The 14,021-nt window shown below is 36.0% G+C and overlaps 1 protein-coding gene across 1 annotated transcript in view; it reads left to right on the top strand.

The window, feature by feature from the left end:
• The window catches only part of Lrrc9 (leucine rich repeat containing 9), a 77,711-nt gene that overhangs the window by 12,057 nt on the left and 51,633 nt on the right, over window positions 1-14,021 (top strand). Inside the window, exons 8-10 of the mRNA XM_070032442.1 lie at window positions 4,370-4,525; window positions 6,973-7,169; window positions 7,860-7,991. Coding sequence (XP_069888543.1) covers window positions 4,370-4,525; window positions 6,973-7,169; window positions 7,860-7,991 — 485 coding nt within the window. The remainder of the gene's footprint in view (window positions 1-4,369; window positions 4,526-6,972; window positions 7,170-7,859; window positions 7,992-14,021) is intronic.

Raw genomic sequence — 14,021 nt, 5'->3', positions numbered from 1 at the left:
GTGACTAGAATATGCCAAGAATAGGGACACTTCACCCTTTTCTTGTGGCTCATCTTCATATCAGTATTGCTAAGGAATGTCTTTTCTCCATTTAGTTTGTTTCTTTTCTCTTGCTACCCAGGGATTTATTCTCAAACTCCATTCTCTTCACTGTTGTTATGAGATTGACAGTGTTTTCTTCATCCTCAAATCTAAAATATTTACTGTCTTGGAATACTGAGCAAAGTGTTAGTGTTTGTGTCCATTAGAAAATGTTTGGTCACAGCAATCCCACTTTTGGGCATTTACCCAAATGGTTACAAACAAGACCACACTAAAGCTACCAGCACAACTATGTTTGTTGCAGCATTATTTACCATAGCTAAGATATGGAACCAACCCAGATGCCCCTCAGTAGATGAATGGATCAAGAAAATGTGGTATATATACACAATGGAATTCTATGCCTCCATCAGAAAGAATGACATTGCCCCATTTGTTAGGAAATGGAAAAACTTGGAAAAAATTATATTAAGTGAAGTAAGCCAGGCCCAAAGAAACATAGGCCCCATGGTTTCCCTTATTTGCAATATCTAGTATATGTATGAGTCAAACAGAAAAGGTCAGATAATGTGATGTCAGGAAAATGAACCTTTAGATATGTATTTTAATGTTTTTTTTCTTTCATGCATGTGTTTCTAATGCATCTATAAGATTATCTCTTTGTTGCTTTGTATGTCCCTTCCCCATAGTATAACCCCTGCTTTCACTATATTTGATGTCAGTATAACTTGTGGAGGAGATGGGGAAAAACCAGTTGTTTAAGGATACAGGTGGACCTGTTGCAACAATGAGGTACAAGTTGTCATGTCCAAAATGAGCTTTAAAACGTTGGTGCGGTGGGGGGGGGGGGGAAGGGGGGAAGGAAAAGGATGGGGATTGGGGGGGAGGGGGGAGGCTGGGAAGTGATGTGAAGGGTAAACAAAGGAGGAGACTGCAGTGCTTGGTAAGAAATGTACGCATTATCCTGCCCATGCAATTGTAACCCCTCTGTACAGTATGTTCACAAATAAAATTAAATTAAATTAAAAAAAAAAGAAAATGTTTGGTCATTTGCTGGGAAGGTGGCTCAGTGGTAGAGCACTTACCTTGCATGCCTGAGGCCCTGGGTTCTATTCCTCAGCACCACATAAGCAAAAAGAAAAAAAAAGCTGGAAGTGGCGCTGTGGCTCAAGTGGTAGAGTGCTAGCCTTGAGCTGAAGAGCTGAGGGACAGCACCCAGGCCCAGAGTTCAGGCCCCACGACCAGACCCCCCACCCCTGCAAAAAAAAAAAAGAAAGAAAGAAAGAAAGAAAAAAGATAATGTTTGGTCATTGGGATGAATGTTTTCTCCAAAGTGTTAAAATAGCAGGAACAAAACTTCACAGAATCAACCATATTTTTGGAACTTGCACTGTTTTCTCTGTAGTTTAACATCAGGCAAAGACTCTACAAAAGGGAAGAGAAACCTGCTAGCAAAATAGATATAGTGTTCATTTATCTAACAAGTATTTAATGCTTATTATATTCCAGGCACAGTTCAGAACAGACTGACCAAACCAAACTAGTGAGAGAAGACAGACAATCAACAGCTAGCATGTCAGGTGATGACAGATGCTAGGAGCAAAATAAAATGAGTAAATACAAAGGGATTCTTGGCAAGAAGCAGAAGAAAGGCTGCTGGATGTTTTTTGTAGAATGATCAGGAAAAGATTTTCTGATAAGGCAATATTTGAGCAGAAGCCTGAAGAGAGTGAGGGAGCAAGCCTTGTGCATACCTAAAAAAGATCTTTTCAGCATCAGCAAGGGAAGCATGCCTCTCTCATTTGAACAACAGAGGGCACTATGGCTCTCTCAGTGCTTGAGGAAGAGAGACAAGGCCGTATTAGTGAGAGTAGCAGGTTGTAAATACTTTAGCTTTTACTTTGAGGAGACAGAAACCACGGAAAGATTTTGGGCCTAGGATGAACAAGCTTGCTTACGTTTAAAAGGGATCCTTTTGGATAATCTATTAAGAATTTCAGGTTAGAAAATTGTTATGGCAAATTTAGCTGAGAGAGATGGGTATTTTGATATACAATATTAATAGAGAAAACAGTACAAAGTAGTCAGATTCTGGATTCTGGTTGTAGTTAAAAGGTGGAACCCAGATGGATTTGCTGATCAGAGGAAAGAAGTAGAGAATAATCTAAGTTATTCATCTGAACAATAAAAAGAATGAACTGTTACTTGACAAGAAGAGGAAGAATATGGTAGAAGTGAGCTTAAAAGGAAAACTCAATTTAATTTTAGGCATGCAAAGTTTAAACAGTCTTTGAACATCCAAGGAGATATGTGCACTATGTGGTTGAATAGATATCTGCTGTTTTCAGAGGGTTTCTCGGGTTGAGGATATAAATAGGAGAAGTACAAGCAGGAAGATGGCTCTTAGAACCATGGGCTCATGAATCACAGGAAATGGTGTGGGTGGGCTGCATGTACTTGAGTGCTAAAGGTTGTGGGGATGAGGAGGAAGAAACTGCGGAGGAAGCTGTGAGGAAAACTAAGAGATGGTTCTGCTGATAGTCTCACATGTTTGATTCTACCTTGTAAATGTCAGAAGTGCTATAGTTTGAAGAACAATGTAAGATTTTTTTTATAGTTTCTTATAATGGTATTCTACCGCTTGAGCTATCTCCCATCTCATTTTGTTTTTCTTATTTTTTCAAATAGAATCTCATTTTTTTTTCTTTTGCCCCAACTGGCTTGGAAAACCATCCTCCTCTTTAGATTTCCTGCACAGCAGGAATGTCAGGCATATACCGCTGGGCATAGCCTTTTTTAATTTTAATTTTTTGACTTTTTGCCCAGGATGGCATTGAATCACTATCTTTCTGATGTCTACCTCTTGAGTAGCTGGGATTACACCTGTAAACCACTGTGCCCAGCTAAATGCTTAGTTTCCTCACTACCACTCAGAAACAAGTTGTAGCTGTTCTGTGTGATGAGCTTCAATACTATGATTGGTTCTACATATTTTTACCCGTGACTTTGAAATAGTTTGTATAACTTATAAGTGGCAAACAAAGTCAAAACCAAAAGTCAAGCCCACTAGAGAGCCATCATGAAGAGAAGACTGAACATGAGGACTCAAAGAAAAGAGATCTGGATTTAAGCCCTAGCTGAATTTATTATTTGGGCAAACAAGCCCTTTCACCTCATCAAATTTAAGTTTTCTGAACTATTTAAATGATGGTGATGACAGTAATATCTTTTGTTTGCCACAGATTATTGTAGGACCTAAGGAATTAATACATATGTAAGCCCATGTAAATTGTTAAATGCTATTTTAAAAACACTATGAAACTGTCATTGAGCATACTTCTATATGACTTTTATTTCTTTTTTTGGTCTTCAAGGAAACCAAGGGATCAAATTTTGTCTTAGTAAAAACATACAACAAATTGAGGATTTAGGTTGTACATCATAAACTAAATAAATCAAGTAAAAAGAGCCCGCAACATAGAAAAATACATGTCTTAAACAATACACATCTTCTAATGTATTTGGGATATATATTTCTTGATAAAGAGAAATGCCTTTATCATTTCTAGATAAAGTTGGGTTACATTTCATAGCATACTTAGTTAACATTTTATTCATATAGCTCCTTAAAAAAAAAAAACCAGAGTGAGTTTATCTGAAAGTTAAAAAAGGGCATGAAAGTAGAAAGACTTTATACGAGAGGTACCCAAAGAGGAGATCCTTAATATAGCTTTAAAAAACAAATACCATTTAGCTATTGTATATGGTGTATTCAGTTGACATCTCATGGTTAACATTAGTTATTCTTATTAAGAAATTAGAAATAATTACATTAGATTGACAATTTTATATATGCCCCGTCTAAACCAATTCTTCTAGAACTTCCTTTTATAGATTTGGAAGGGAAAAATTAAATCCTATTCTTAGCTGGGCTCTAAAAAAATGAGTTAATGTTTGCTTTTAATTCTCTTTAATTTCTTTATTTCTTCCTGAGTAAATAAAATACGAATAATGTAGTTTTATATATATCTTATGTCATTAGTTGAATGATAGTATTTTATTAAATTCGTGTCTGCAATACCTCTTTGTGTCATCATCCTTGGAAATGATGTGAATAGTACCACATTAAATATTATCCATAAATAGACTCTTTGGAATTTTGTATTTTGCATATTAAATTGAAATGTACAGCAGTGAACTATTGTCACTCCAGCTTTCATTATTGTTGATCTAATAAAACTTGCAAATTCTTATGTCATACTTTTATTAATGATTACTTGTAATTTGTATTTATGTAATCTTGTATTGTTTTCTTTCCTTCTTTTAGACTACAGCAATGAAAAAAATAATGTATTACAATATGAGAATAAAAACTGTTCAGAGGCACCTTACTGAAGACCTTGAAAAACTGAATGATAGAAAATGCAAATTGCAGAAGTTGCCAGAAGAAAGAATAAAGTTATTCAGCTTTGCAAAAAAAACGGTAAGATTTAATCAAGTAAAATTTCAATAGCTATCTCTTAAGAAAACTACCAAACAATAGCAAATCTTTTATAGTTGTATTTATTAGCACATATATTTATATTGTGCATGTTATAATACATTATGTTTTACATATAGATAATTTCAAGTCAAATTTGCCCCCAGAAGCTTTTGATTTTTAGGTAGTTAACTTACTTCCTTTCTGTGCCTGAGAACCTGCAATTTAAAAGAGATACACAATAATGTAATTGTGAAACTTTTTAAAGCTGTGTGAGACAACTTTAAATTCAAAAGATGCAGCTTTAATTCAAAAGAATTAGAGACCCATTATACATTTCAGCTGCATTTTTCTTATACACCAGCAGATCATGCTCAAAATTTACTTTCTTATGTTAGGTGCTAAAATACCACTTTTCCAGTAATATTGTTAAGGTATAAACAAAGTAGGAACTTTAAATCAAGTTGTACTTTATAGTATATGTGTTTTTTATTTAAAGTAAGTTGGGCTAATTTAAATTTTTTATTTTAGATTTCCTGTTTTAAAAGTAAGAGTCTGACCAGGTACCAATGGCTTACACCTGTAATCCTAGCTATGCAGGAAGCTGAGATCTAAGGATCAAAGCCCAAAGAGCCTGGGCAGGAAAGTCCATGAGACTCTTATCTACAGCTAATCACCAAAAAGCCAGAAATGGAGCTATGGCTCAAGTGGTAGCACACTACTGTCTGGCATTGAGCAACAAACTCAGGGACAATGTCCAGACACTGAGTTCAAATCCCAGGACTGGGACCAAAAGAAAGAGAGAGAAGGAGAAGAAACAGATTGAAAAATTAAGGCATATTTACTATTCCATTTAAAATAGAACCATATATATTCATATATACATAACGTTTACTGTATTTTTAAGTATGAAGAAATAATGAGTTATTAAGGTAAAGGCAGAGAGAAACAATCAAACTAGAGGAGTTGGATCCTCAGTTTATATTTTGTCAAAAATAAATGCCAACTGGAGAAAAAGGAACTAAATGAAAAATCAAAAACACAAAAGCTTTTGTTTATTTTACTATGATTAACTTCTTCCTCAAAAGACCATAGTTGAAAAATCATTGAAAAACTGGAAAACAAGTGAGTTAAAAATGGCAAAATTATTCAGGTTTTTGGTCTCTTTTTGTCCCCCTGAAATACTAGGAACCTTGCTAGGTAAGCATGCTGCCACTTTAGCTACACCCCTAGCCCTAAATATTTATTTACACCAAAGCTAGCATTTTAATTTTATTTTGGCTTGAATATAAGCAAATGGAACAACATTTCATTTACTGTATTTCTTTGCTTCATTTATATTCAATTGAGAGACATGTTTCAAGAACCCTTGTACTGGTCCTGGGGCTTGAACTCAAGACCTGGGCAATGTCCCTCAGCTTTTTTGCTCAATGTTAGCACTCTATCACTTGAACCATGGCTCCACTTCTGCCTTGTTGGTGATTAATTGAAAATAAGAGTTTCCTGGAATTTTATGCCCCAGCTGGCTAGAAACTGTGATCCTCAGATCTTAACCTCCTGAATAGCTGGGATTACAGGTATGAGCCACCAGCACTTGACTCTTTGTATTCTGTAATATTTATTTCTTTTAAATTATCTTTAGGTACTTATATAAAAAGGTTTCAATTCATCATATCTGTTAAGTATTGTAGGTCATCATTTTAATAATTAAAACGAATAAAAAGACAGGATAAAGAAAACAATGGGGAAAACAGAGGTTAAAAAAAAAACCTGAAAAATGCTTGAGAAATTTTCCTTCATTTTATTCTTATGTCATTTATAAATTCAATTGTGCTCGCATAACTAAAATAAGATAAAAGGTCTTTATTTGATCAAGATCAAATTAGCTGCAGGAACTTGCACCAAAGTCGAAGTCAGACATTTGATGTGATATGAAGCTTAGCTATTTATTACCTAGATTTCTGTAAGGTATATTAAATAGGTACGTTTAATTAGATGGCTGATGGAGAATACCATGTGGTATGCAGGCAGCACAAGAAGTTTATTTACTGAACTGCTGCCTGCAAAGGGGCGACCTACTCCCGGGCCAGGAGTTATCTAGGCCAGGGACCTGGAAGAGGTGTGGCCACACTGGATCTGGAAGTGACCTCAGGGCCTGGGACCTCTCTGTGGTCGGAGGGAGGTGTGCCCAGAGGCAGCCCAGGAAGTGACCTAGCAGAAGGGGGAGGTGACTGCTTCTAGGTGTGCCAGTTACCTTGGGGCAGAAACTTAGCCAAGAGGTAGGGAGGTATCTGCACTAGGCCTGCGTGGCCTGAGGCAGACCTTACAATTTCTACTTTACTCATTTAAATTAACTTGTAGATCTCACTCCAAATTTACTACTCGAACTTAGACTTTGCCTTTACCATATTTCATTTTTACTTTGTGGTCTGGTACATTCTTTTCAACAGCTGGAACGGGAACTGGCTGAGCTCCGGGGGTTTGGCAAAGGCTCTAGTGATAAATCCTTTAACAGTAAAGCAGCTGAACCTGAAGCACTGAAGGAAAATGAGCCTGCCACAGAAAACACAAGCCTACGTCAGAAGTTATTGACCAAATTAAATGCCTTGAATGAAAGGGTAACATTCTGGAACAAAAAACTAGATGAGTATGTTTAATGAATTGTCTAGTTATTCAGATTTGAAACATGAGAGAATAAGAATATTTGAGACCATCGGTTGAGTTGAGTTGCCTTTTTGGGGACTGGAAAGGATTACTGTTTGAAGTAAAACAGGAAATGCATTCCCAGCCCCAGTTCTAGTTCCAGTTCCTAGGACATAAAAGTATCACTTGTTCAGAGCTGGCATAGAAATCTGCAGTTCTTACTAGTGGCTTTGGGTCACATTGTTGCTCTTCTGACCTCAAACTAAAAGCACCACTGGAGTCCAAACTCACCAGCTAGGTGACATCATAATGTGGTCAGTTTATAGTATCTTTTAAAAATATACTAAGGTATTAAAACTTGCCTATAACAATATTAACAATAACTGCCAGCTAAGGTCAACTGTTAAGACATGTGGATATTTCTGTTTTACTGAGAAAACTGGAAAAATGGTGGCCATGTTAAACTTGAATAGTCTTCTCACCTTCACATATTCTGAATGAGGCTAACAAAGTTCAAGGTGATTTAGATCACCAGTAATAGGGCATCTTTTATTTGGCTCAACTCAATACCAGTCCTGCTTTACTTATGGAAAAAAAAAAACTAATATATTTAACATAAGTTAAAAAAAGATAATAAATTTCAGTGGCATGAGTTTTAGATTATACTGATACTTGTATTTTTTTTCTTTCATAGAATTGAAACAATTTATCGTAATGAAGTAAAACAAAAGAAGAGAAGTCATGGGTTACTGATCCCATTTTTGTTAATTGAATTGGAGACTGTGGGAAACATACATTTTGAAGAAGGCACTCGAGCTAATGATTGGTAAATCTATTTGATTTATAAGTATAGCTTTAAAAAATAATTTTTTTCATCAGGCACCAATGGCTCACACCAAAGATTGCCCTAGAACCATATGGTTACCTAGGTATGTGGAGATGATCCAGAAAGCTTATCAAGCTGGAATGTACTCGTGTACATTGCCTTGGAACTTAAGTAAATTATGTGATAAAAACACATTCCTATTTTTATGGAGTAGAATGTCAAGTTTATATGAACAATTTAGGGGGGAAAAAAGGATATCATTGTTAAGAATTATTTTATGTGCCTGCTTTTAATTAGGGGTGGATTTTTACTCCTTTGTGAGTAAAATCTTCCCCAGGGTCTGAGGGCACCTAAGTAGAAAGATGTACCATGCTCTCCCAGAGAGAAAGGGACCTTTTAAATACTTTCTTTCATATCACTGTGTCTATATCTCCAGTATTTACCATGTTTTCTTAACCACAAACACTTATATAATAGGTACCCATGCCAGGTCCCACATAAAGGTGGCCTTGATTTTTTATTAGTATATATTTTTTATTACAAAGATACTGTACAGAGTGGTTACAGTTACATGAGTAAGGTAATGAGTACATTTCCTATGGAGCATTGTTACCTCCTCCTTTGTTTTTCTCCTAACATCCCCCTTCCTCGCCCCCAAGTTGTAAAGCTCATTTTCAACATAGTGTCTTGTATATCTCATTGTTACAATGGGTCAACCTGTATCCTTATTTCAGCATTTTGTTATTTCCCTTCTCCTCCCCAAATTAGAAAAATGTATAAACAAGATGCAGGGCATTGGAATCAAATACAGTGAAAACAGGGGTTATACCATGGGGGAAGAACATACAAAAGAAACAAGAAAAAAAATCACATACTACATTATAAATACATTAAAAACAACAGCAAGAAAGATAAAACCACTTGTGTCCCTATCTTGGGGTTCATTTCACTTATGTTCATATGGTCATTTGTACATACCTTTTGACCTTTTCTGCTTGTCCTAGACATAACTAGTTATTGCAAATAAGGGAAACCATGGGGCCTATGTTTCTTTGGGCAAAGCCTTGATTTTTAAAGTCAAAAACTGAATCATGTATGGCACACAAATAAGTTTTCAATTTTTTGTTTGTTTATTTAAATGTGGCCGGGTGCCGGTGGCTCACACCTGGCTACTCAGGAGGCTGAGATCTGAGGATCGTGGTTCAAAGCCAGCCCGGACAGCAAAGTCTATGAGACTCTTAGTCCAGTAAACCACCAGAAAACCGAAGTGGCACTGTAGCTCAAGTGGTAGAGTGCTAGCCTTGAGCTGAAATGCTGAGGGAAAGCACCCACAATCTACCAAAAAAAAAAAAGTGTTTACCTAACTTAAGCAGAATTAATTAAATAGTAGATGTGATTTTTAGAAATAATAATAAGCTGGGCATTGGTGGTTGACACCTGTAATCCTAACTACTCAGGAGGCTAAGATCTAAGGACTGCAGTTCAAAGCCAGTCCAGGCAGGAAAATCCATAAAATCTTAACTCCAATTAACCATGCAAAAACCATAAGTGGAGCTGTGCCCTGAGTTGAAGTCCCCTGACTGAAAAAAAGAGAGGAAAAAAAGGAATAATAATAATAATATAGTCTGTTTCTTTTTAGCATCATGCAAGGCAAGCCCTTGATGAAACATTATTTTTAAAAAATGTAAAAGCAAAATGACTAAAAAAGCTAATTCTAAAATTTTGTTAGGCAAACAGTTAGTTAGGTAGGATTGACAATTGCTTACTTGGTTTTAATATGAATAACCTTGATTAATTTTAGGGAGATAATAAAATAGATGTTGGCAGAATTTCAAGGACTATTTTTTTTTTACTTTAGGTATTGTACAGCTTGGTCACCTTGAATCTTATCTTTTATGTATGTTGAGAAATAACAACTGAAGTACTTTAATTGCTATGTACTTTATCTCCAGTTGTTTTATTTAAATACTGATTTCTCTTTTAGTAAATTTAAGGCCAAGGATTTTCAAAAAGTTTTTGAGTAGAGCTCTGACTTTAATAAAAAGGATTTCTATTAAAATTACTTTAGGGGAAAAAAGGCATCAATGATTTCTAACTACCTATCATTATTCCTTAGCATCATTTTTAAATAAAATACAATTACATATTTTTAAATTAAAAATACTTATTTTACTGTGACTTGCTGACTGAGTGGGTTGTTGTTGCTCCTGTAGTTTAATCTTAACAATTTTGTTACGTGTTGATACCAGACAACATCCATCAAGTGGGGACCCTAAAACACAGAGGATCCTGTACTTGGGTTTCAGAAGCTTTCAGTCTAGTTATAGATCCTGTGTCATTACAGTAAAATAACTGTAATGCACCACCAATCTATCTATGTGACTCTATAAGTTGCTTGTGGGAAAATATGATTTTTTTTGTGTCAAAAAAAGTCAAAACATCTAGCACAGGGCTGAATTTACAGTGCAATATATAATCCTAGTTCATATTTTTATATCACTTTATAGTCATTTAACAATTTCTTTAATTCAGCTATGTGAAAGATTTTGTGTTGTGCTATTTTAAGAGTATAGCAGTGACACTTTTTTGGTTTACACTGAGAACATACTGGTTTAAGTGAGTCAGTTAATTTTTATGGAACTATTGTCTAGGATTATAAAATGCATTTAAAAGATGAGATTGAGCTCCAACCATCTAAAAACATGTGTATTCTACATTTATTAAAAAGAGTGGATGGCTTCGATATGATTATCTTAGTCAGTGATGTACATCAGTGTGTATACTTACACATGCACGTCTCATTGAATGAGTGAAGACACGCAAATTTGAGGTGCCCTTGCTTTCCTGACAATTATTTGCTATTGTTAACCATTCCTTCCTCATAATTCTATTTCTCTGGGTTTTGGAACTTAGGCATTTTCTGCTTTCATTGCCTTCCCTTGCCAATCACATGGAGCTAAAACCTAAAGCCTTGGATTCCTGTCAGTTGGACACTTCTATATGAATGTCCAAGTGGCAAGGCAAGCTAAGCGCATTTACAATATATAAAGGAGTTAAACACAGAAGGATGAGGTTCAGACTCTGCATGATCTTGGAACACCATTTAATCCATCTGAACCTCATCTTTCAAGTGAGGGAAAGAATCTCCTGCAAAAGGTCACTGATAGCAATGGACAAGATAATGTGAAATCATTTTTGACTAGTTTGTGTTGTTTCTGATTTTGATATCCACAGACAGTGAAGCCAGTCTCAATTGCATTCTCTCCCTCAGTTTCCCTAGTGATAAGGTGCCAAGAGCTGCAGGCTCTCTTCCATGTCACTGCTATCCACCCATAACCAAAATGGTCTTGCTAAGTTCTTGTCTAGACTAGTTTACTACTCATAGCATAATACCCTCATGTTGTAGATATTAACCAATCAGTAGAGACCCCTACATGGTCTTTCTGATAATCCTTGATGCCACAGCTTACACAAGAAAGAATTCTGTTAAAAAACAAAAACAAATGAAAGCTTTTGTAGGGAAACCATAAAAGGATCTCACTTCATAAAGCTCTCTATGCCCCTGGTTCTTCCATTCCCGGGAGAATAGGCTAGAAGCTAGTGTCAGCTGATCACTTCTACCGATTCTTTTGGGAACCTTCAAGCCTTAATGAGACATTCACAGAATTCCACACTGGTTTATATCAGAGTATAGGGAAATATAATACAGAGATCTTTGTTGATTCCAGGACTTGCTGATTAAGAAAGATCTGAATGATTTAGGCCCAGCAATCTACCGGAGGGGCAGTGCGTTTCTTCAGTTAATGATGTGGCTGTTTAGCATTACCTTTGAACTGGTTAGCAGGCATTGGGACACTACTTATATTTGTCTCTCTCACCAGCCTGTGTCCTCCTGGATTAGTTTGGTTTAGGCAGTTTATTTTTTAGCTGTAGGATGAGTGATCTGTCAGCTCTTATCTGCACTAATTAAGCCTTTGATGGAAATAAAGTGAGATGCTTTAATCAGGAACTCAGATAATAGGCTCAGGGATAGACACTGGGAAATTTAACTTTGTGATTTTAACTCACAAGTTCAGATCCTAATTGTCTATATGATTAAGTCATGGAAGGCAAAAATAACCCATCTAAGATCACTTACTCCCTTGTCAAAATGATCTAATTATCAATTTTATCTTAATCTTGATTCTGTGTAGTTTTAATACACATACTAATTTTATGAGAATGGCCAGGTGAGAGCAGCAGAGAGTCAACTAGCACTTCTGTATCTATTTCATTATTAAGCTCTTTACATAGCTGGCCCCTCTGTCTTATCCAGTTCTCAGATCATGTTCTGAAGGATCTTACCAAAGGCTTTATCTTAAGTAGGCCCCTGCTCTTTACTTACCCAAAGCTTCCCTTTCTTTAAGGCCTATATCCGTTAAGAAATTATTTTATTTATGGCTTTACTTGTTTATCTTCTATCTATTTTGAAATGTAGGCTTCAGTGGAACAGGTACACTGGCTTTTTTACTTCTGTATCCTAACTTAGGAAGTCTTTACAAGTAGTCCAATAAGAGGTAGTGGTGATTTAGACTATAGTAGCAGTGATTATGCTGAAACAATATTTAGCATGCATTTCAGATTACAGCCAGTCATGCAGATGACCTAGATTCTGATAAGGAAAAGAGGAAGGTCCATTGCAGTAGTTTTAATCTGAGCTTCCAGGTAGATGTTTATGCCACTGAGTTGAAAAACATTCAGGAGGAACAAGTGTGTGCTGAATAAGTTAGACTGTACAGAAATATCAAGGAGGTAGGTCAAGTCTGGGTATATTTTGCTACATTGGGTAGAGAGAAAGGCTATAAATGAAATAAAATGATTTATTAATGTGTGTGTGTGTGTGTGAGATAGAGAAAGACAGACAGAGACAGGGACAAAGAAGACAGGAAGGGAAAAAAATGAAAGCAACCCAGGAAAAGTTTGTGGATACAAGAAAATGAAATAATGATCACTGGGGAAAAACAAATTTTGTAGGGTTGTTTTTGTTTTTGTTTTTTGTGGCCAGTCCTGGGGCTTGAACTCAGGGCCTGGACACTGTCCCTCAGCTTTTCTTGTTCAAGGCTAACACTACCACTTGAGCCACTTCCCACTTTTTCTGTGTATGTGGTACTGAGGAATGTTCGGAACCCAGGGCTTCATGAATGCTAGGCAAGCACTCTACCACTAAGCCACACTTCCAGCCAAAATCCAGCATTTTGAAGTCTGTCACAGGGCTATGAGAATAGCACAGTGGTAAATCACTTGCCTGCATGGACAAGGCCCTTGGTTCAATCCCCAGCAACACAAAAAGAAAAAAAAAAGAGAAGAATCAGCAAAGAAAACTATGAAGGTACTGTCAATTAATAGGGAAGTCAAGGCTAGGAATGTGACTTAGTGGCAGAGTTCTTACCTAGCATGCATGAAGCCCTGGGTTCAATTTCTCAGTACTATATAAACAGAAAAATCCAGAAGTGGCACTGTGGCTCAAGAGGTAGAGTGTTAGCCTTGAGCAAAAGAAGCTCAGAGACAGTGCCCAGGCCCCAAGTTGAAGCCCTAGGACTGGCAAAAAAAAATATATATATATGTATATATATGTGTGTGTGTATATATATATATATATATATATATATATATATATATATATGCATGCCAAGAATACATAGTTTCACTGACTCCCCCAAAAATATGTTTCAGGAAGGGGCATCTTCTCAGCCAACATAGCTTTTACACATAACAAATATAATAATTAGAGAGGAAAAAAGGAAGAGGTGAGACTACAAAAAGAAATGTACTCATTACCTGACTTATGCAACTGTAACCCCTCTAGATTACCTTCACAATAAAAATAAATAAATATATATAATAAAGAAGAGAGCTATCTGTACCATATCTTAAAATTCAGCATCTCTTTTGAGTTATGTATAGTTTCAAATATGATGTATCTTTAGCAAAAAAAAAACCCCACATAGTATGAGCCATAACATTTATCATATGTACCTTTGTGTTTTTAAA

Source organism: Dipodomys merriami, unplaced genomic scaffold (genome assembly GCF_024711535.1).
Source record: "Dipodomys merriami isolate MVZ:Mamm:240054 unplaced genomic scaffold, mDipMer1.0.p SCAF_1, whole genome shotgun sequence".
In the NCBI taxonomy this organism is placed as follows: Eukaryota; Metazoa; Chordata; class Mammalia; order Rodentia; family Heteromyidae; genus Dipodomys; species Dipodomys merriami.
The sequence above is the reverse complement of the archived record's forward strand: the minus strand, read 5'-3'. Positions and strand labels throughout refer to the sequence as shown.